The sequence below is a fragment of the Halichoeres trimaculatus genome, unplaced genomic scaffold (assembly GCF_033239565.1).
Source record: "Halichoeres trimaculatus isolate MK-OKI-2021-1 unplaced genomic scaffold, fHalTri1.1 fHalTri1_scaffold_10, whole genome shotgun sequence".
NCBI lineage: Eukaryota > Metazoa > Chordata > Actinopteri > Labriformes > Labridae > Halichoeres > Halichoeres trimaculatus.
This window is the reverse complement of record NW_027437187.1, coordinates 3,493,313-3,518,014: the sequence shown is the minus strand read 5'-3', so window position 1 is coordinate 3,518,014 and position 24,702 is coordinate 3,493,313. Positions and strand designations below refer to the sequence as shown.

Genomic DNA, 24,702 nt, shown 5'->3' with positions numbered 1-24,702 from the left:
TATCAAACACCGGTTTTTGAAAACGTCCTTTGAAATCAGTGCATTGTCCAGATTTAAACAAATGATATTTGAAACAATGCATCTTCTGGAACTGCAGGATTGGAGAAGTCTGTGAGGGAAGTCCTGACAGGCAAGCTGATGCCGCAGTTTGATAAAGTGCATGGACTGAGCAAAATCAAAACATACAGACTGTCGACAGGCATGTTATTTCAAACATGAGGTACTGTACATACATGAAAACAAGCTTGGATTTGCACATTAGCATATTAACATGACAGATTTACTTGTGTTTTTGTCTCTTCAGTGTTTGTCCTCTAGCACCCTCACCTTTAAGACAGATAAAATCATTCAATCTTGTATAAAAATCAAGCTTTCAGCAAAAAAAAAATCAGTGTTTGACTATAAGGCATTGTGCTCTATGAATAAAAAATGACATGAAAGAAAATGGATTTAAGATTGCATATAAATTTCATCTTTGTTTCATTATTACTTTACAAAAAATCCTTTAACACCATCTGCAGGAACTTGGGTAGATGAAGTTCATGTATTGACAGATTTAATGCAAGACGCCACCTGAATCAGTCACCTCAGAGCGCTGTGTGAAATACTTTGCACCACATTTCTACAGTACAGTGTCTTTGGAGATGAAGAGGAGGTCCAAACTAAGCTGCCTCTAACAGTAAAGTTTCAGGAATCCTACAGATGGCATGCTGGAGACAGTGCAGCACTCAGTGGGTGACTCCAATGATGAGCTGTGGGGGCTCTGGGTGGCCCAGTGGCTGCTTTGGCTCCAGGGCGGCGCTCTCCAGCGAGGTGGACTCCCCGGGGCAGAAAGGTAGGTAGCGGATCCAGGAGGAAGACGAGTAAGAGCTGAGGCCGAAGGGAAGATTGTAGACCTCTCCGCTCTCAAGGGTGTTACTGGAGTCGTCCTCGTGAGCCTTGTTCCAGGCCAGGATGCCTCGCTCATGCTTGGATCCTATTGGACAAGAGTAAAATGTATTGAAACATACCAAGAGATGAATCTGTCTTTATATTATTTTTTACTTAAAGGGTATTTTTGCTTGTTTGTACAAAGTTTGATGATCCTTCATATCATATCAGGGACATTATTGTATTTAGGTACAAGAATGGGAAAAAAAAACTTTTGTCAAGTATTTGTTATTTTTTTGCACTGCTTTGAATAAAGTCAAGCACTTCAAGGATTTTCAGTTTGATCTGAGTTCACAGGTATTGGCATTACTTCTAATCAGGGGTGGAAGTAATGAGTTACAATTATAAAGTTACTGTAATTAATTAGACATTTTTTGGTACTTGTGCATTCATGAGGTTTTTTTTCCCAAGTGTGTAATTTTACTCATAATTGAGTAAAATTCAAACCATGTAATCTACTTGACTACTTTTAAAATCTCAAGTCTCCACTGAGTACGCCCACCATTTGAACCAATATTAAAACCTTCCATCTGCATATTGTTGCCAATAAAGCTGTCTGATCAGGACTACGTCAATGACCTAAGAAAAGGAAGTGCTTGTGGTTGTACCTTGAGGAGCTTTCCATGTACAGAGGGAGAAAAGGAGACAGCCTCCAGATGCATCAGTTATCTGAGTGCTTTCTATCATTTTCTAAGATTCTGAACAATCTTTAATTACTGTCAGAATACGTTACATGTGGAAATCAATGTCTCACACTCTGTATCAATCAATCAATCAACCAATCAATCCATCTATCTATCTATCTATCTATCTATCTATCTATCTATCTATCTATCTATCTATCTATCTATCTATCTATCTATCTATCTATCTATCTATCTATCTATCTTTAGACGTTCATGTCTTGCACTGTTAAAAAATAATGAAATTTTATGGGAAATGGTCTGTAATTTTTAACAAATTTTTCCCGTTTTTTAATAAAACAACAAAATGCTAGTAGATTTACAGATATTTTCACTAATTTTACACAGTCAAAAAAAAATTCTAAATTTTATGGTTGTTGACCCTTAATTTTAAAAGTATTTTTACTGTCTTTCAAAAACGTTCTACAAAATTGTAAAATTACAGAAACTATCTGTTAAATGACATCCTGGATGTTTTTTTAAGGTATTATGCCAATAACAGTGCAGAGCTGAACCCTGCACCCTCCACACTCATGGTTGCAATTCATTGTTTAAAAAGAAAAAAAAAATAGGTAAAAGCACTGGCAGCAAATTTTCCAGACAATTTATGTAAAATTACTGTCAAACACTGTAAAACATGTAACTACATGAAATAACCGTAAAGATACAGGACTCTACCGTCAAAGATTCTGTAAATCAAAACATGACAGCACAAGTTCTGGAGGCCTGTAGGAGGCATGATTGCAGATGAACTGCTAGAATAGAATATTCTTTATTGATCTCCCTTGGGGAAATATTTTTTGTCAAGCTCAAGCTAGATGAGCTATATTACTGAGTAGATTCATATTTAGAGCCTGATTAGCTGTGTTGCTAATTGAGAGTCACTAACTTTAGCCGCACTTAAAGAAAGTACCTTGAGTTTAGCTAGCTGTTTGAAACATCGCTGAGCATACTACACCAGAATTTGGAGATTCTGACAAAAAATTGGTTTTGTTATAGGGATTCTTAAAGGGACCTTTATGTTTTTTTAGCAAGTGTAATTCTCATAGACTTACTATAGTAAGGGTACCACCTGTTTCTGAAACAGAGTTTTGAATGCAATCGCCATAGTTGGAAGGCATTGTGGAATGCTTAACTCCTAACTTCTAGTTGTAGTGCAGTGTAACTGGTACCTGCTAGTGAGGTGAGCTATGCCTGTGGATAAGATAACCCACTATCTAAGTTACAAAGGTAATAGCAAAAATAATCAGAGACTTTTTAGACTTAAGAAGCAGAGCCTTTTTTGTTAGACAAGATGTTAGCCTGTTGTTTTAGCTGTAAAAATCTGTATTTTTTTGGTATTTCTTGAGCCTGCCTGAGTTGACCACTTGATGAACTGCAGATTTAAGCATCAGCTTCATCTCCCCCGGACAAAGGTTGCTACCTTGTTTCTCTGCAAAAACCAGTGAAGCCAGGTCTGGTCTATGGAGCATTTCCTGTTTGACCCTCCCAACGTCATGCAGTGCCAAACTTTGATGCATTATTTCTTTCAGCATGAGCTTAACTTTTTAGGCCAATATTTGACCTCAGCTTCAAATCCAGCAGAATAATGACAGCTTTAAATGGGAAAGTTTACGCAAGAAAAAAATCAACTGTAAAACAGCTTTTTATATGAGCAATATATGAAATACCTGGTATCGTGTTGTCCAGTATGAACCCAAAGAATCCTCCGACAAACATACTGGTCGTCAAAAGAACCTGCAGCACCTGGTCCAGTTCAACCACACCTGAGCACAACAAAAGGTAAAGGTTTGTAAAACCAGGAGACATTTCATTCTTTGAGTTAAACCTCACAACTGTATGTTGTTGTTTTTTTTTACCTGTAACGATAGCTTTCTGATTTTTCAGTATCCAGTTGGGAATGACCAACCCAGAGAACATGGAGAATCCAAAGATGAAGATGTTTCGAGATGAGTTCATGTCTGCATACTGTGAATACCAGAGAGAAAAAGCAGAGAGGGAGGTATAAGTGCTTTTAATGTTGTTCAATTTTGTTCAAAGTCAGTGATAAAAAAGGACTCACCTGTAGATTAGAAACTCCTGCTGCAGCGATGACTCCAAACATAACCAGGAACATCCCTCCAACCACGGGGGAGGGGATGGTGGTGAATATGGCGCCTACTTTTCCAAACAAACCCATGACGACCAGCAGGGCTCCACCAGCCACTATGACCATACGACTGCCAACCTGTGAGAGAAACATTGATAGGAGGGACAGACCGATTATCAGCCGGCCCAAAATTAGGGCCGATAATCGGCATTTTCAGGCTATGACTTTTTTTACATTCAGACAGCGGATAAGAAATCAACTCAGCACAGTGTGATTTTGGCTCCGAGGCAGCTACGCCGCTGTCTCCACCATTGTCCCACCCACAGTTTCTTCTGATTGGTTATAAGCAGAGCCATAGCTCAAGTAACAGCCAATCAGCAGTCGAAGCTGTGGATGCCCTGTCTCGAACTCTCTCTTACACACACACACTGAGAGACGGGGCAAAAACTACAGAGAGCAGATAAATGTTTTGAAGGTAAGTTTAAGCAGCAGACTTCCAAAGTTCCAATAAATATCCCAGTCCTGTACAGCTCATCACTACTAGTGTCATTACTGTGAACCCATTTACATTATGTAAACACAAACAGAGGAACATGGCAAAAGTCTGCTAGATTAATGCTATCATCAATGGAAAATCCCATTGATGGGATAACGCAGTTAGCATCATGACTATCTTACTGCTTGTGATTTCATTGTAGCTTTCACGGACAAACAGAAAAACACCCCTTTTATCAGTAACCACAGGCAGGGGCAGATTAATGTACAGGCTCACCGAGACTACAGCCTAAGGGCCCCATGTGTGCAGGGGCTTGATTTGAATCCTATGTGATCCCCGCCTGATTCTCTCCCAACCTTTTCACAACAGCAAGAAATATTCATCATTATGTATTCAATTTAATTATTTTTAATTGTTTAAATTTTTGTAATTATTTTTTCATCAAAGAAAAAATAAATCTTTTTTTTTTTTAATTGACTGTTTATTATCAATTTCCTGTCATTTGTGCATAATTGGCGTTTGTTTTTGTTTTTTTTAATAAAAGTTAAAAAAAAAAAATTATTCAATGTTTCTATGTTGACTGTGTTTATTGCAAATTTGCTGCAAACAAAAATAAATATTTATACTGATTTCAAGAGGTCTGCCATCTATACAATGTGGCAAGTCACTGATTGGGCTTGTTTTGGGCTTGTTTCCTTAGAGCTGGTCTCTTATTTCTATCTCAAGATCTGGCAGCATTGCATGGAGCGTGTGTCCCTGGGATAGCATGAACTATAAGAGGGGGCCCCACAAAAAAGATAACCTAGGGGCCCATGACTACCTTAACCCTCCTCTGACCACAGGAATACGTTTTCTGCCTCTTACGAAATGATTAAACTGCACATATTAAAGAGCTGTTTGTTGCTGCTTCTCTGCACACTTTGTCTGCACTATGGAAGCCCTGGATGGTCAAAACACTCAAAATCAAAGTTATGTCAAAACTAATAAGAAAAATAACGCAACTGTATAGCATGAGGCAGTACAAGATTAAGACAGTTTTATAGGTGTTCAACTGAAATTTTAGAAAACATTATTTACTGTATAAAAATTTGAGACATTTTTTAACGTTTTTTCATAAAAATATGCTAAAAGGATTTTGAAAAAGTGTGAAGTTTGTATGATTTGAAATTCTGTGGCAATTTTTTTTACTTTTACTTGCCTACTAGTAATCTATATCAGCTTCTGAAAAAAAAACATATTGCTCCATCTTTAATTGAGAGCAAAGTTTGTTTCAGTTAACTAACCTTTAAGAGATACCATTGACATTCCATTCATTTCACAATCTGATTCATGAAGCCAAGTTCAAAACAAGACATTTTTAGGGATTGTAAAGTTAGTGGAGTGAATTACACTAGCTTAAAAAGTAGATGTTATTATTAGCACCTTTTGTAGAAGCACAAGCTCAGGCAGATGTAACATTCCTGTTTCTCTCTCTCTGTCAGTGTTTGTCAAACAGTCTTTGTCAGGTCACCCAGGGTTCATGGGGAAAACAACTTCTCTGAACTGAAAAATGCCACCAACATGTTGATAATTTGTGAACTTACTACTTAAATCTCTCACATGGAGGCTCATCTCACCTTGGTAATACCGAGGGCTCCTACGTTCTCGCTGTATGACGTGGTACCATTTCCTGTTCCCCAGGCTCCAGCCAGCAGGCAGCCCAGTCCTTCAATCCCAATACCTCTATTAATGGCATGTTTAGGGGGAGGGGGAGCCCCAGAAAGCCTGGCACAGGCATGGTAGTCCCCTACAGACTCCACCATGGAGGAAATCACACCAGCCAGGATCCCAACCACCCCTGCCAGGTTCACAGTCGGCATCCCCCACTGACCTGAGTTTGGATCAAACACAAGGAATGAACAGAGAATGACGCAGATGCACTTCGTTACGTATTCCTGTCACCTTACTGTATTAAAAAGGTTTTAGTTTGTCAGAGTTACCTGGGTAAGGGAAGGTGAACCAGGGAGCTTGGCTCATGACGTCCCCCTTCAGATCAGTGCGAGCTCTGTAACCGTAATCGTCTGGATCAGCAGGGAGTACGTCATATATCGTCAAAATGTAGCAGACAAGCCAGGACAAAGTGACTCCTAGCAGAACCTGTGAGACAAAAGAAATCACTTTTACTCTTACTCTTACTTTTTTCTCTTACTGTCTAAAATTAAAGGCATTTAAAGACTACACGAAGAAGACAAGCTGTGTGGTTCATACAGGGAGAATCTGGAAGACGTAGACACGGGAGGTGTGCAGTTTTTTATCCTTGCTGTACATGGGGAAGGGCACGGGGATGTGGCGGAGGTACTGTGAGAACAGGATGATCAGCGCTGTGGTCCTGTGAGAGCAGGACAAAGACATGAATTCACAGAATAAGTCAACAGTTTTTAATCTGAGCCGGACAGAGTAAAGCCAGAGCAACATACAGCAGAGAACATTAAATAAGGGAGTGTTTGGCACAGATTTTAATAGGCTTTCTGCCCCTGAAGGAAGATTAAAGCTTCACACAGATTCCTTTTATTCATTTTTATTAAAACTTGACTGTAATACAGACTCAAAGAGTTTGAGCTGATTAAAAATAACCTTTACAACAGGTTTGTTCAGCCAGGAAGTATTACACTTGACCAAAACTAGCACATTGAGAGCTCTCACTTCTTCAAAGAGCTTGTTGGTCTCAAATGATCAGTCATCACTTTTTCTTCAATTATTTTTTATAAAAAAACAGATCCAAGAGAGCAGTGCTTTTTGGGATTGTTGTTTCTAAATGCTCTAAAGCACAACATATCTCAACCCTCTGATTTATTTTTACCCACATGGCAGAGATGCCCCAGTGATAGCCAGCACTGGTCCCAGCGGAGTCAAACAGGGACAGCCCGATCAAAGCAATGGTGGGAGCGATGGTGAGGGGACCGATGAAACGCATGAAGAGGCCGATGAGGCCAGAGAAGCCAACAAACACCTGGAAGAGTGAGCCGACCATGATGGAGCCCTGCAGCTGGAAACAGACACAGATACCTGTTGGTCCAAGTCAATCATCGAGATGGTCAACTGATCAGTGAGCAAAACAAAGCTCAGCCAGCTGCTGTGGGGATCATAATGCTGAACTTTAATTTTATACATAAAATCATTGAAACAGATTTATTATTAACACAATCAATGTTTCAATATTATAAAAAGCTCAGGAGGACAGGTGCTGTACGTTTCCAATAGTTAATATGTGATCAATGCAAAGATGTAGTTTCTGTGATCCTGCATCATACAAAAAACCATAACTAAAGATGCACTGTGTGAAACTGAAATAAATAGATGAATATATATATATATATATATATATATATATATATATATATATATATATATATATATATATATATATATATATATATATATATATATATTTATATCACCAAAGAAGCATTCAAAATTAAGAAAATATAAAGTAGATGTTCGCACTCTGTCTTTTTCATCTTTCCTCTTTTCAACAGAGGCCATTGCTGTTCATTTAACATCAACCCAATGGAAAATGCTAACTAAGAGGCAAAAGGGAGGCTACAAACAGTTAAAAACTGAATCAGAACTGTCACACCTGACCTTCCATAGAGATGTAAGATCAACTGAGTATTTTTAGAACAAGCAATGAAACTTAACATCAACAGGTGAGTGGAAGGAAAGACTTATTTTGCTCCTTATTTACTTTCATTATGTTAAAGGACATCAAGTCTTTGATGTCCAGCAGCTGTTAACTATGAACTGTGGTACTAAAGCAGGAAATGTAGCTATATATCATCAACAAAGCAATGATATGCCATGTTTTTGGATGAGGGGACAAAGAAAATTTAAAAAAAGAGAGGAGGCACAAGAACAGAGCCCTGAGGAACTCCTGAGGACTGAGAAAAGCCATCTCACACACAACATAAAGACTTCTGTTTTCTAAACCAATTAAATTCAGCTCATGGAGCACAATGCTTGAAAAATAAGCAGCTTGTTGTATTAAAACAAGTATTAATAAAATAATACAGTTCCTATTGTCTGCAGAAAAAAAAAACAAATTGTTAAAAATCTAAAATTCTCAAAAGACTTATTCTTCTGATTCTCCATAACACCAGATTAAAAAGCTTACATATTGTTTGGCCATAACCCTGTTAGAAAGAATTAACCAGAAAAGAACATGAGGTTCAATCTTTGAAAATAAGGTGTTATTATCATCTTTGTGTTCCATGTGCAGATTACACCTGAACAGACGCAAAAACAGACCAATTATGCAAAACTATTAGCCTTAATTTCTTCAAAAAATAACAAGTTACCAAAAATGTCACCTTGTACACAGTGTGTGTGTGTGTGTGTGTGTGTGTGTGTGTGTGTGTGTGTGTGTGTGTGTGTGTGTGTGTGTGTGTGTGTGTGTGTGTGTGTGTGTGTGTGTGTTGTGTGTGTGTGTGTGTGTGTGTGTGTATGTGTGTGTGTATGTGTGTGTTTGCGTGTGTGCGTGTGTGTGTGTGTGTGTGTGTGTGTGTGTGTGTGTGTGTGTGTGTGTGTGTGTGTGTGTGTGTCTTTTTTGAAGCAGGCTGTAAACAGTTTTTTTTTGTTGTACTGATCAGCTTCTTTTCACGAGCGTGTATGAGGATCTCTTGGCTTTTGGTGCCAGCCTCAAGTGGACACTCCAAGAAGTGCAATTTTTAGCACTTCCATTAAGGTTCCATGTTGTTGTTTTTTTGTTTGTTTTGTTTTGTTTTGTTTTGTTTTGTTTTTTGTTTGTTTTTTGTTTTGTTTTGTTTTTGACACCACAGGGTGCAGCCTGCTTTTCACCTTATAGTTCAGATGGATTTTAAGTATCTAATGGTCTCTGTTGTGAAACTATCTTTCTCTGACACACTGCACTACGGTCTGCTAACTAAGCTGAAACCCTTTCCCAGCCCATAGTTCAGTCTTTTTAAAAAAACAAGCTCATCATCCTTTTCTTTTTCTCATTCTGATTCTTTTCTACTCCAATGGATTATAATCACATTTTGAACCAAATCTTTCTCTGTGTAACTTTGAGTTCTAAGTACTCTGAGTCTATGGAGCCAAAACGATGACTTAGATGTTTGGTATTGAAAACAAAACAAAAAAAATTGTAACTGGCATCAAACGTCTTTACTGAAGTTTAAAACACAACATTTTTGAATCCTTATGTTTTTGAATTCTAACATTTTATAAAATTTGATGCCACCATTTTATCAATGACAGTTTATAATTTCAGTGATGTTTTTCTTTTTTGATCACACCTTTTAGGTTGTTTTTTTTGAAGGTTAAACTTCCTGCCACTCTTCTGGCGTGGAGGGTAGGGTTTGTGGGGAAGGACTAGGAAGGTGTGATCTGCGTATCGTTACATATTAACGCCGAATAACCTGGCACTTGGCTGGACCATAGACTGTACAAGTAATTAAGTTAGGGTCTTGTAAGTCTAACCTCTAACCTGGTTTTGGAGCTCCAAGTGAACTGTAGATGACTCACACTCAGGGGTCTCGTAAGTCTGTGGGGTCCAGCTGAGTGCTGCGTTATTATCCAGCAATATACAAATAATATGCAAATCACACCCTCTTAGCTCCTCCCCCAAACCCACCACTCCACGCCAAAAGAGTGACAGAGAGCGGAAACTGTAGGAAGACAGTGAAAAAGAATGTTATCAAAAAAGAAAAATGTCATTGAAATTATGAACCGTCATTGATAAAACAGTGACATCAAAATTTACAAAATGATTTCAATTCAGAAGCATCAGAATGCGAAAATGTATAACAACAAAGTAATATAAAACATTTTATGTCCTTGTTTTTAACTTCAGCTAACTGTTATCAATGCCATTACCTGTCTTGATGACATAATAATCATTTTATAATACACATTTTCAATGCCATCTTTTTTTAGTTGCAGGATATGTTTTTTAATGCCAAATTTTATTTTTAAAACCAAATATTAAAGTCACCTTTTTAGCTCCATATGTAATAATCATTAACACAAAGGTAAGACAGAACGTGGACACTTCTTGAACTGAAGGTCATTTCACAGAGAACAAAATGCTCATGATTTGATCATGCCCCAGCTCTCAACCAAAGCTCAGTAAGTCAGGCTGTAAGTTGTGATTAGAAACGTCACATGGTTTACTTACTGCTCTCATGCGACTCTGCCATACGTCAATAAATTCTGGGGAGGAGGTGTTGACCAGGCTGGCGTTCTGGGTCCAAGCGGGACATTTCCACTCTGGCATGGAGAGCATCGCCATGGAGGGTAAGAGCAACGTGAATGTCCCGCCTTGGAGAATGGGCAGTCTGGAAATTAACATCAGGAACACATCAGGAGGTGAATAAAGAGAGACATGCACAACACCCACACTGCCTTCATTTCAGGGGAATATATTTATCAAAACAACATTTTGACCCACAGGTCTTTAAAAGGTTTTTTGAAGTTAATAAACTAAATGTCAAAACATAGATGTGTTAAAAAAAAAAAAATCAGCCTTGGGGAAGAAAATAACAGAATAACAGAGCTATCTTTAGACAAAACTACAGGACAGGTGATATGTTCAGCGAAATTGACTTACATAATATTAACTGCAAATTATTCCAACGTAGTATTTTGGATATCAATTTTCAAGAATGTGTGCGTTTGGTCTACTGAAGTATGAAAGTTGTTATCAGAAACACACTTTACTTTACTGATAATGTTTTTATATCTGTAAACCCAAAGTGTCATTCATAATGTCCAAGCTGTAGTACTGCCACTCACCATTAGCTGGCGCATGAGTGCAGCCTGTGTCTCTTGCTTTTTTTAAACCATTCTTTGAAAGAGCCGTGACTGTTTGATATGACTGTTTGCACTCTAAGTTTTTCCCGTGTCCCATCTGATAGTGGTGTTTCTAACAACACTGCTGTCTAAACCTGACCGTAGAACGTTTGAGTCAGTCTGACTCTGCCATATCTTCTCCTGGAGGAGGGACTCGTGACCACAGACTCACACATTTGCTGCTATAAGAGAAGCTTTGTTTCATCGGGGTTAGTCGCTCTGTGCAGACTGCACAGCTCTCTGTACGTCAGTCACCTTCTTTGCAAAGAATAAAGCGCTCACAGGACAGCTTCTGTTTCAGATCTGACCGAACAAGATTTCATCAGCACGACTAACAGGTGTGACAGACACCATGGCTGCCTGGTTTGTCTTTAAACAGTGGCTAAGTTGTCTGTAGGCTGTGTCTGGTTAAACTGACATATAACTGCTTAACTGCAGCAACAAGCAAGACTATACACTGGTGGCATTAACTCTTCTAATGTTAGCCATATTCTGCCAACAAGTTTGACTGAGTAACATCATTAGACCTTGTGTTCCTGTGTTCAGCTGTCCATTTTGTCTCATCTTCAGATTAGTTTATACCTCAGGGTTTTGACTTACTGCAGATTTGATTCACTTAGGAAAATTCCCTGCCTTGTATCTTTGTCAGTAAACATAAAGTGGAAACCTCTGGTCGGGGTAAACACAACTAAACTCTGCAGTATACCATAAACCACATTTACACCAATTCAAAAAAGTCAGTTTTTACATCAAAAATAATAACAGCCTAGTACAAAAAGCAGCTTCAGTCTTGATTTATTTCTTTTTTCTTATGGCATACACACTGTGCATAACTCAGCAGCTTAGAACAGGTATTCCTAACTAGGGGGTATGTATAACCCCAGGTGAACATGAACACATTGTATGGGGTACACAGAAACATTTAATAGTTCATTTCCAACTTGGAAGTGCTGAGGTGAGCCCGTCAATAAACTGGAGAGACAATAACGTGGCACAGCCAAACTAAAATCAAAATAAACCACTGGTTTGGAAGATGCTAAGTTCACAAGTTTGCCCTATTAGCGGCACAGCTCCCCTGACTGATGGGCACCCTATCCCCTAGCTGTCAGTGTGGAGGCAGAGTCTCAGGCTCATAGACCATTTACACGACAACAGCATTAGGATGATGCAAAAGTATTGTCATGTTTTGGCCTCTCCTTTACACCCAAACAGTGACCTAACAGACCTATTTTTATCTAACAGTTTTAAGCGACCTAAAACGGGAACTTTTGAAAACCGCTTTGAGGGTGTGATTTTTCTGAAGACAGCAGCCACCGTTGCCGTGTAAACAGCAAGCCAAAGTTTTCAGTGGAAACACTGATGTCACACTCCACTTAGCGCTCACACTCCCCTTTGTGTGTGCGCTCCGCTTTATGCAATGCGCTCTGTGTTGTGCTTGCGCTCTACTTTGTGCATGCACATACAACAGTTCAACAGAACAACTGTTGTTACAGTCGTTGCAGACTTCCTTGTGTTGCTTGTGCTGATCAATCTGTTGTTGTTCAACAAAATGTGCATCCGTTGTTCCACTTCTGCAGTTAGCATTTGCAAATAGTAAAATACTAAATAGTAGCCGGGGCGTTTATTCGTTTCAATCACTGAGCAGACCAGGCGTTTATTTGGGACTGGCGTTTAATTCCTTTCCCAGAAAATAACATTAAGCAGAAGTGGTAACGTCTTCTTCTTTGACTCTTCAAAGCCTCCTCATTTTTACGTTGTTATTGCATAATTCCTTCTGGCAGACTACCTGCGTTTGTTTATATCTGGCACGCCGTGCACGTGCGCCTGGACTGATACACTAAGCGGCGAGTGCCTCGTACCCAGCTGTAGCTCTGCAGCGGAGGTAGCGCCGTTTAACGACATGATGAGAACTAGAGCCTTATTTAGCGGTGTTTTTGTGTGAAAGTAACGCGCTGAAAATTCTCTAAATAAAGTGTGAATGCAGACCGATATCAGAGTTTTTCGGTGGGAGTCCGTTTATTTGTGTTTTGGGTCAAGTAAAATATGGCCCCGTCTGAGTGCAGAGGAAACCGGCAGAGGAGCAGGGAGGGGGTGTTTGGTGCGAGCGCTCTGGGCTTCTGCTGCGCAAAAAACACTGCTGTAGGGTCATGTGTGTGCCGAACCGATTACGTCGATCCGAACGGATCACAGATCAATCATGATCCGTTGCACCACTACTAATAAGGTGCAGTCTGATCATGTTTCTTTTACAAAAATCAGTTTTCAAGAGTCAACTGTCAGTTGTAAGCTCAGCGTTTGCATGTGTGTTCTGTAACTACGACCGTGGAATGAAAAATAAACAAAAGAATTGGACTGCAGCTCATAGGCTGCGCCGAGTAACTTAACAAACCCCCGGCGTTTATTTGGAACGGGCGTCTATTTTGCTAAACGTGCTGCTACACCCGGCGTTTATTTGGAACCCGGCGTTTAATTGGAACCCGGCGTTTAATTGGTATTTTACGGTACGCCAGATGACTACTTTAACTTAACTTGCGTGGAGATGTACCAAAAGCCGTTTCAGAACAAGACAGTTATAGCGCGAACTACAGGCCTGGCATACTTACTACAGCGTTTTCAGTCCCTCAGCGTTTCTGAGATAACGCAGGTTTTTTTTCACTCAGTCCTTTGCGTTTTGGGGTGAAACGCTGTCCTTTAAACGAGGCCTCAGAGCCTGCCTCTTTACCTCGGGCTGCCTTGACAGAAGCCAGACTGACTTTAGCACCTCCAACTTGGCTTGACAAAACAGACTTTTTCATTTGTTGGTTTTTTTTTTTCCTTTTTTTTCTTAATTTCAGAACATTTAAGGACAGAGAAACATGTAAAAACTGTCCCAGGTAAAACAGCCTCAGGTAAATCAGTAATCTCAAAAAAAAGAAGAATAGAATGATGTTAGCCTGGCCAGAGTGTAGCTCACCATAACCAAGCTGTACATGCAGCGTCTCTGACAAATAAAATGGTTAAATAAAATCATGTGAAAATGGGGAGACTGCCCCGCTGATTTCGGCCTACTGCTGCTGGAGGTTAACTGAGTTATAGTTGTCAGCGATTTAATAATCCACATCATGCTGCTCACTTCACTGTCTGCAGTTCACATCAGGTTGCAGCAGATGCAGAAAAGATTGTTTTCCAGACACTCACAGCAGCTCTGAGGATGAGTATATTTATTCCAAATTCTGAAAATGTAAGGGAAGAGGAGAGAAATAAAAGAAGCAGATTTCTTAGGAGGAGCTTCTAACATTCATGTCCTTTAGAAAACAAGTGTTTTTCTTTGGCATTTGGAAAATAGTGCTATTTAAGATTCTGATTGTTTGTCTTATTGCTAACCACCAGGCATCTAGAGAGACAAGAAAGCATCAGTGGTGCTAAACCAGAGGGAATGTGGATTTAGCAGGAACCAAATTCCAAACATAATAAGATGGAAATTCCTCCACTAATCCCACTGTGACACCAATATTTATCCAGGCTGAGTACGCACAAGCATGGTACATGTTCAGGAGAACAGACCTTTATGTGGGACTGTAGTTCTCCAAAGCTGAGTCAGTCATTTTAGTGTCACTGTATACTACAGGCTCTTCACATTTCACACAGCGAGGGGAGCTTCTTTATGCTGCCCTATCAGAGACAAAGATGTCCTGTGCTGGTTTAATGTGAGTCAGGATGTGTCAGATAGATCTCACCTCAGTCTTTGAATCATCACATATTGTACTGTGATGACGCCTGGGGACTTAAAATGAAAGGGATAATATTTTTATGACAAAGTTTCTGAGCTTGAGATTAGTTCTTTACAGCTGAAAAATAATACTTTAATAATGTGTAAGCATCTTAATATTTGAATTCTACATTCCCTTAAATAATCCCTTTAATGAAAAGCTGTGCTCATGTAAACTCTAGAATTTTCTATTGTTTGTGTTCACCGCTAACTCTGGCAGAGCTCACACTTCAAAAGGAGTTAGGGAGGAAAGCTAAGAGTTTTTTATTGTTCTGCTTTCTAATCAGGGAACAGCATGGTTAAATCCACTTTCCTACAGCTGCACGTGTTAATTAATGCATAAACCAACAGAGCAGACAAAACACTCAACAGCTTTCATCCAGATCACAAATTAAACAATTTAATCTACAGTCCACTACATCTAAAATTCAACTGTTACTTTCATCTCCCCACAAACAACAACCTCCTGCTCATTCAGCTCTCATCCTTTCACTTTCCTACCTGATGCCGAAGGTCACCTGCAGCAGAGTGCACAGACCAGAGACGAAGAAGATGGTGCTGATGAGGTGGCTTTGTGTAAGGCCATCGTGCTGGAGACACAGTCCCTGAGACAGGATCAACGGGATGGCGACGATCCCTCCGAAAGCAGTTAGACAGTGCTGGAGGAGCAGAGACAGAGAATACCAAGAGGTTAACAAGTTAAAGACATGAACTAGAAAACACTTCATGTTTATTACATACTTTTTAGCATTAGTTAAGCATCACGTAATACCTAACTCATCATCCGTAAAGCATTGTTCATACATTAAACCCCATCTGTTTATCATGTACAAACACAGTCATAAATGTTTTATTGCTGATAAAAATGACCTTCTATAATCAGTTAACTCTTTGTTAATACTTTATAAATGATAGGACCACCAATTATGAATGAGCTATTATGGTCATTATAGACCAGTTATTAACTACTATATAATTCTAACTTGTAGTAAGAGTTAGTGAACACCTGATTTTCAGTGTTTTTTCAGCTGGTCTGAAGTGAAGAGGATTTTTCTTTATAAAGCATTTATTAATGAGGTTAAAGGCCAGCAGCACCTCAAAATATAGAAGTCACAGGTTTCAATTCAACAGAATAAAAAAAAAATCAATTATATAAATTGACACATTAACATTTAATCACTGGTTGTACAAAAGTACTTAATTAAAGCTAAAACGTGTGTAGTTAATATAAAGTGGAACCGAAAAGACTGAAATCTTCAGTATCGCTTTATATTCAGGTCCTGTAATAAGCATTAATAAGACCTTTGTGAGTACTTATAAGATGCTGATTGACATTATTGTCTGTTTATGAGACTATATAACTGCTTAATAAGTGTTTAATAAGGTCATTGTAAGGGTTAGGCCCCACGGGTTAGGTTTAGGCATGGGGCCCTGAATGGTTACGTTTAGGGCTATATAACTGCTAAGACTATATAGCAGTTATATAGGTTATATAACTGCTTAATAAGTGCTTAATAAGGTCATTGTAAGGGTTAGGCCCCACAGGTTAGGTTTAGGCATGGGGCCCCGAATGGTTAGGTTTAGGGGAAGGGCTGGGGTAGAGCTCATGAGAGACAAAAGCAGAAGACAAAAAACAAAGAGGGTTAGGTTTAGGGTTAGGGTTAGGTTCCATATAGCTTATAGATTAAATTGTCTTGTATTAACTATTACAATGACCTTATTAAACACTTATTAAGCAGTTATATAGTCTTATAAACAAATAATGTTAATAAGCATCTTATAAGTACTTACACAGGTCGTATTAATGCTTATTACAGGACCTTAATATAAAGTGTTAACAAATCTTCTTTCTTTTTCTTTTTTGTCTTATTTTCAGTAGAAAATGTCTTTTTAGACTTAATATGTGCTACATTCACCTGATCAGTTCAGAGAAAAAAATGGAAGAAGAAAGTCTCCCAATAGTACAGGAAAAAAGTTAAAGAAGTTAGGACATTACTCAATATTGTTTTTTTTTCACTTGTCAAGCAATTAAGACCTCATTTCTGTTTTAAAAATAACTTAAAACAAGACATTTTTCTGGACTGACAAGTTGAATGTGGCTCATATCAAGTATAACGAGACAATTTTTACTTAAAATAAGACAAACACTTGATAAGATTTCATTATTTTACAGTGTGAGACTCCATGAAGCACTGACTGTTAGACTGACTGATGTAAAAGTATGAACGGTGAATTGTGAATAGAGCTGACTCAGGCCTTCCTGAAACAGCCACTACATCCGTTGAACAAAGTCCCCCTGACTTCACCTTTTAACTGTGTCTGAAGCTAATTTTACACACAGACCTGTGTGAATAAAACCACCTCTAACTAACCATGAACAGCAGGCCTCTCATGTGACTCTGTGGTCACGTTTTCCCCTTGGCATCACATCACTAACTAAACAAGCTTTGACCAGGATGGCACCAAAGACTCGGTCACAAATTTGACCTCTAGATCTCTACACACACGTACCTGGACGCCAAGGAGGATGCACAGGTACCAGGGAGGCACGTCTGTTACGCAGTATGCTAACTTGTTGTTGTCTCCTTCCAGCGATGTGTCAGTTTCTTCCACATGTTTCGTGTCAGGTAGGTCGCTGAAACGCTTTTCAAGCTTTAACAAGCGAAACAGAGGCAGAAAGAGGTCAGATACAGATCAACATGAACAGCTGGTATCCTGCAGAGAAAACATGTTGATACCAACTTCCTTTTCTTGACGTTTTGAAGAGTGTGGTGAATAAAAGCACAGTCAAAGGGGTTCAGACTGGAGTTAATCATCCCGTATCACACCCAGAGAACTGGATTAAAAAGATCTCAGTCAGATGACCTACTAATACCATAAATTCAGATTTTTTTCTTTTTCAGCATCATGTTTTTTGAAGATGCAAAATTTTCTACTTCTTACCTTACAATCATTTTTCACATTTGGGTATATTCAGAAAGTTGTAAGCTGCTACTTAAGTTTATCTGAACAATCTGTTTCTGTTATATAACCTGGTTCCAAGCGTGGAGGAGCAAGAATGTCTGCAAGCACTCTAGTGTGTAGCCATGAGGATAGTTTGTGAGTCAGATATTAATAAACCTAGTGTCTGAGTGTCCACAGAGAAAGTTTTTCCAGTTCAGTGCCTTTAGGAGGGTTTATTCAGCCTGTAATACTGTTATCACCAACATACTTGGTGTCACGTGTCCCCTGCTGAGAGTTATTCACCAGATTTTCAACGATAAAGAAGAATTTAATCCTCCTGTTAGAGATTGAGGGAGTTAAGTTTCAAACTTAATAATATGTATAGGAGATAGACATACTTACTGTAAATGCGTAGTTGCTGAGACCATTTCTCTCCTTCTCTGGAGCCATGTCAGCTTCAGCCCACCGGCTCAGGTGTTAGTCCTCTGAGCCCGGAAAAACAAAACAGAAAAGTGGAGAAAACATTTATTGGAGGGGAGGGAACACATGAAGTGAGAGTCTGGCAGTCTGGAGAGAACAGAGAGAGCAGAGAGGTGGGAGTACAGGAGGGGTGGACCGTTCAGTAAGAAGCAGCAGACACGAGATCTCTGCGCCTGCTGATTGAAATGAGTCCCACCAGCAGCTCATGTGAACTCAATTACAACAGAAGCAGCAGCTGACCCAGGCTGACCAGCTGACATCTGTCAGGCAGACAGTCCACTTTTCACTCCTTGCTGTCTGTAATGCCGCAGCAGGACTTAAAAAGCCTGAAAGTGCATGAATAATTCCCTGAGAGTGCTGTGGGAGCAAACGTTGAGTGCAACACGTCTCTTGTTGGTTGCTCTAACCTGTTTTTAAGGCTGGACTCCTGCGGTCTGAGCTGCTGAACAGATAAAACTTCAGATCCCTTCTCCTGCTTTCTTTCCTCTATTTCTTATACCAAACCTTTCTTTTGGGAGGGCAGGACTATGTCATGTGCCAGACTGTCACATGGTAACATTAGCGATGACTAAATGTTTGGGAAACGTTAACTTCACTTCCCAGAAACCCATGAAGAGACATTATATAATTAAGATTATTAGTCCAAGTTCAATTTGATGTTTGTGTAAACCTACCAAAGACTTAAAGTTCAATGGAAGTGTTTGTCCTGTGGCAGCAGAGAACGCTCAGCGTCTCATACTGTTGGCATTTTTATGCAGGTCACAAGATAGTTCATCTGCATCTTTTTATTATTTCTGAGCCAGGATCCAGGTCACACACAGCCCACTGCGGGAGAAAAATAACTGAGTGGGAGAAAAAGGAAATCAGATAAATGTTAGCCGAATAGAGTTAACCATCAATTCCAGCAGTCACTTTCTGTTTGATGCAACAACTCTGGAAAAAAGAGGACGAACCAAGAACAACTGTGTCCAACATCCTCCTAAAACCTCCTGTTACATGATTAGTTTTCTTTGTAGAGTGAGCTATACAAGACATCATTGATAATCTATGAACAGATAGGGTCTTCAAGCTATGGGAACAGGATTTCACATTATATTACAGCATTAAACTTTAGAACAGTGTTTCCCAACCCTGGTCCTGGGGACCCCCTGCCCTGTATGTTTTAGATGTTACCCCACTCCAGCACACCTGATTCAAATGAATGGCTCGTTATCAGGCTCCAGCAGAGCTTGATGACGAGCTGATCCTTTGAATCAGGTGTGTTGGAGTGAGGGAACATTAAAAAAAATGCAGGGCAGGGGGTCCACAGGACCAGGATTGTGAAACACTGCCTTAGAAGTTTGCCTGCGTTTACAGCACATTTACATATCTGCCCTTGAGATTTTTCCAGGTTCTTTTAACTGATTCCTCTTCTCTGCCGAGAGTGGCTGCAATTTCACACCACTCAGTAATCCCGGTGATCTCTGTGTGAAAAGTCATACAGATGCCTGTATTTCTGCACTTTGACCACATGGAGATCCTGTTCTTCTGCCATCTTGTCCAGGCGTCCCTGTCCAACAGGTAAAAAATTTTCAAGTGTGCACAGAAATTTCCTATGTGAAAAGGACCACATGAGGGGGCATGGGCGCGAAAATGACGGCATTTGTTCACACAAGCTGTACAAAACTGCGCAGACATGTCAAGCATAAATTAGCCTTCAAACTAATCCTCCTCATGGCATCTTTAAAAAAGTCATTTCTGTAGCATGAAACTTGTCATTAATCTTAATCTTGTTTTTGACAGGTACGTGTCAGATGGATTTCTAAAAAATGATCACACTCAGACCAAGGACCCTCCAGCTAATGGCGAGAGGGAGCAGGGACCCTAGTACTATGTATAAACATACCTGGTATTCAGTGTTAAGCTATTCTGGGGAACCTGATAGATCCAGTATGAAACATGCAGCTTCATGATTGGCAGAGCAGCGACAGAGGTTGGTCTTCCTAACTGAATGCTGAGTGAACCCTTGTGCAGTTTGAGAGAGCTGCCATGTTGTTGAATGTGCTCATTTCTGACTGAAAGACTGATTACAAATTGTAATATTTGGGAATAATTACTTGAAATGAAAACTGACTAATCAACCAAAAATATCACAGACTCCCTTCAGTACCACTACAGACCTACTGGGGGCCACAGACCCCCTGTTGAAGATCTCTCCTGTAGTGCAGTGTTTCTAAACCCTCGTCCTGTGGATCCCCTGCCCTGCATGATTTTATGTTCCCGACTCCAACACACCTGATTCAATCGATCAGCTCGTCATCAAGCTCTGCTGGAGCCTGATAACGAGCCATTCATTTGAATCAGGTGTGCTGGAGTGGGGTAACATCTAAAACATGCAGGGCAGGGGTCCTCCAGGACCAGGGTTGGGTAACACTGCTGTAGTGGATAGTGTTTACTGCTTGCTGTTTTGGGATGTAGAATGCAGTATGACTGTGTTGGATCCGTTGTGTGGTGAGCCTCACTGGTTTCCACAAAAGATTCACACACGCTTCTTTTACATCACTTCATTAATAGACCAAATAGAATTGGTAGGCTCATCACAGTAGGTTTAGGTCCATTCAGATGAAGAAACAGCAACCCACCTGTCAGTCACCTTGGACGAGCTGATCGTTTGAATCAGGTGTGTTGGAGTCGGGAACATAAAAAACATGCAGGGCAGGGGGTCCCCAGGACCGGGATTGGGAAACACTGGTCTAGGGGCTCAGAGACCCCGTAATTGACAAAGACCCCATGAGAGCCTCAAATACAAAATTTTGGGGAATCTCTCTCACTGTAATTCAATAAACTTAAATTTACCGACTTAGTTGAATATAACACAATACAAACAATGTATAAAGCTTGAACTTTTCAATGACCATAAAGTATTCAGAAGCTGTTTATTATGAGAGAAAACCAACAGTCTTAGTGGAACATTCATTTTTCAAAGAACAAAGACACCAACAAACACTAACCCCAAAACTCCACCTCACACACTACACTACACTACAGCGTCACGCAGCGCAGCGTCACGCAGCGCAGCGTCACGCAGCGCAGCGTCACGCAGCGCAGCGTCACGCCCTTGTGGAGCACTTAGATTCCATTGTAATCTATAAGGCAAATTCCACTGCAAGCCCTGCTGAAGCCTCAGCGCGCGCCCAGGCGCGAGAAATAGGCTTCAAGTTTTCTGCGTGGTCGCTTCCAAACCTCGTAAATTCACTGTCGATAAGAAAGCACTAGACAGGAAGTCACTGTGTGAAGTTCCTGGAAGATTCCCAATAAAACACAATGCACGAACACTCAGAATAAATTTCCCCCATATGTTGTAAATACGTCACATCTGGAGGCACGTCCATCAGGTAAACAGTCGGCCTGAGGGTCCTAGACGCAACTCAAAGGCATGGATGAAGAGAAGCTGATCTCAGAAGTGGATAAGTTCAACATTCTGTTTGATCCCAAACATTCTTTTAATAAGGAAATAGGCGGAAAGGACAAGGTGTGGACTGACATTTCAAAAGTTATGGGGGTGGATGGTGATCGTGTGATATCTCTATTCATACCAGAGCCTGTGACTCTCTGAGGACCAGCCCTCCCCCTCCAGATTGAGCGGCACAATGCTGTGCAGCGCGTTGCTTCCAGTGAGGTTTGACAATCGGAGCAAGATCACGGCGCTCCGCTGTGCTGCGTGGCGCATGCGGTGGAATTTAGGGGTAAATCTCACTGTCTCTCTGTTTGAGGGGTCAGATTGTGGAATTCCTCCGCTGAAGAAGTAAAAACTTAAAGTTCATTAAAAGGTTAAAAAGACTGTACAAAAACCACGTTATTCTGAAATATACCATGGAGAATAGCAATTTAAAGGTTTGTGTTTTTTATGCACTTGGTTTCAATTATTGTTAGCAATAATGAGCATTAATATTGCTTTTACCATTTATTTATTATGTGATTATTTTTCTCTGTTTTGTTTTGTGAGATAAGAGGGGTAGTTCTTAATAAGCTTCAACCTATTTCCTTTATTCATTAAAGAGTATTTTGCCCCATGTCAATTGGCTGGGTTCATGGTCTTTTTATATGCTTTCGTGTGAGCACACACCCCTAAAAGAGAGGGAAGCACGAGTTTCCTATTTGGTTGCAGAGCAGAGTTGCTCTGTGGTCTTGTAACTGTGAGCATGGTCGCGTGGTCACAGTTTTCCTTGAATCTCTGCTCATCTGTGTGTGTGAGTGAACATCAGGGGGATACACAGTCCGTGTAGGGGACAGAGAACCTGGGGAAATAATGTCACGACCAAGGCAACGGTCAGTGTGGCTCACATTAAGTCTTTCAGGGCCTTTTTCACTGAAGATAAGACATAAAAACTTGTTTACAGTTTTTGCAGTGTGGTCAAGAAAATTTGATTTCCTTTTTTCTTTGTTGTTGTTCTTATCTGTTGTTTTTTTAATTCCATATAGAGGAAAATTATTCAGTGACACAGTAACAGCACCATGGGACATGCAAAGTGTTTTTCTTTATCCTTAGCAGGTTGAAAGTCTGAATAACCAAGCACTTAAAATTAATCAATAAAAGGTGAGAATCTTAACATTTATCAAAAGTTTTTAACGTGTTGTGATTAATTGCTTGTAAAACAAGCCTGAAAGTCAGAGCAGGATTCAGGAAGCAGTTCAAGCTCTGGTCTGTTCACACTGGCAGTGAGAGCTGAAAACACAACCCAAATAGAGCGGTTGTAGTAAATGAAGCTCACATGAAACTCACAAAGCATGGAGAGAAGTGGAGCAGAGCCATCATGGGGTCTGGTACTCCGTGTGCATGTGACTCTGAGCAGTTTACTGTATCCAGGATCAATCACATGTCAGGTAGCGATGGCCAAGGTCAGATAGCGTTCTGAGAAATGACTGAACATAAGGAGTAAGTCAATCTCAAATCACAGAGTTGGATCATGAGCATCCATAGTGAACGCCTTTCAGCCCCGCAGTGTTTGAGTAATATGCCGCTCAGGTTCATGCGCTAATTAAATTTTGCTAATCAAAGCTCTGAGCAAACATTAATCATCTTTGCGAATTTTTGTCCCTAAACCACAACAGCCTGATTATTTTTAGGAAAAGAAAGAAAGTCTTTATTTTAGTGTGTTGCCTGATTTGAACTTCAACGTGTGATTGATCTGTCATTGGCATCCAAGTCTCTACTTAAACCTCTAACACAGCAGCACGTGGTCCCATTACCCCACAGGGACCTTCCATAATCAAATTGGGTGAGGGGCAGCGTGCAGTAAATGGCTGAAGACAGGGAAGCCTTTACAGACTGACGTGTTTCACTAGTTGGATTTGAAAGTGGTGTCATTTGAGGTCTAAATTTAGCATGTGACCTGAAAGCTAGATCAAAACCCAGAAAACATTAAAAGTATTTCTTTAATCTTCACTAGATTTGGCTCTCGCACTGTGACAGAATTAGAAAAAAGTTGATACGCAGCAGTTTTATTTTTTGAATTTAGGCGACCAGGGTTGCGTTGTAATACATCATGAACAATAGTGTCTTAGCAAACTGAAATCTGAGACCAGAGTCAATTAGTTGTTCACATGATTAGTGGTACACATGAGCCAGGTTAACAGGCCACAAGAGTGTTAAATTTAATGGTGGTTGACCCCACCATTACAGGCACTAACAGCAGGATAACAGTTGTTTAAAAAGCAGACATTGCGCAATGAGTTACTGTTTGAGATGAAATAAAGACAGAATTTAGATTCAAGAGACACAACATTTTTTTAGTGGACAGATGAGATAAGGGAGACAGTCAAAGTCTCAAAAAGTCCCGAAGAAGAGCTTTGAATTTGATTGGAGCTGCCACTGGAAGCCAGTGAAGAGACACCAACAGTGGGGTGACGTGCTGTTTTGGGCTAGTTAAAGACCAGACGTGCTGTTGCATTCTGGGTAATCTGCAGAGGTTGAGATGTGTGAGGCCTGCTAGAAAGGAGCTGCAGGAGTCAATGTGTGAAATATCAAGGGTCTGTACCAGAAGCTGTGTGGCCTGTTGTGTCAGGTAAGGTCCTTAACCTTATCGGTCAGCTGGTCATCAATCATAACACCCAGATTTCTGGCAGAGCTTGTGGCACAAATCGATTGGAATCAAGCAGGACAATGATCTGTGGTTGAACCAAGGGACACACTAGAAGGACAATGAGCTTAGTTTTGGACAGATTTAGCTGAAGGTGGCTTTCCTTCATCCATGTGGAGATATGAGCCAGACACGCTGATATCCAAGCAGAGACAGGTGTGTCGTCAGGTTAAAAGGACAGGAAAAGCTGAGTGTCTTCAGCATATAAGTGGTAGAAGCCATGAGAGTGGATCACTGCACCAAGTGAGGTGGTGTAGAAGGAAAAGAGTAGAGGACCGAGCACTGAACCAATACAAACTGGTAGGGGTGTAACGGTACATGTATCTGTGCCAAACCGCTCCATAAGGCCATTCGGTTCAGTACAGTGC

The 24,702-nt window shown here is 40.2% G+C and overlaps 1 protein-coding gene across 4 annotated transcripts; it reads right to left on the bottom strand.

Annotated features, from left to right (window-relative positions):
- Positions 1–422: 422 nt before the first annotated feature.
- On the bottom strand, positions 423–20,435 carry slc23a4 (solute carrier family 23 member 4). 4 transcript variants are annotated; one of them, XM_074677623.1, is made up of 14 exons: positions 20,375–20,435; positions 18,890–19,040; positions 18,138–18,220; positions 17,304–17,444; positions 15,294–15,451; positions 10,371–10,530; positions 7,042–7,223; positions 6,446–6,566; positions 6,178–6,334; positions 5,815–6,068; positions 3,676–3,840; positions 3,473–3,581; positions 3,284–3,379; positions 423–976 (listed from the first exon to the last, which is right to left on the bottom strand). In XM_074677623.1, the coding sequence occupies exons 3-14, from the start codon at positions 18,183–18,185 to the stop codon at positions 729–731; spliced, it is 1,839 nt and encodes a 612-aa protein (XP_074533724.1). In that variant the 5' UTR covers positions 18,186–18,220; positions 18,890–19,040; positions 20,375–20,435; the 3' UTR covers positions 423–728. The 4 variants fall into 4 exon arrangements, with proteins under 4 accessions (XP_074533724.1, XP_074533723.1, XP_074533725.1 ...); XM_074677622.1 differs by having other exon boundaries at positions 18,890–19,057; positions 20,375–20,433; XM_074677624.1 differs by lacking the exon at positions 18,890–19,040 and having other exon boundaries at positions 20,375–20,427.
- Positions 20,436–24,702: the final 4,267 nt, after the last annotated feature.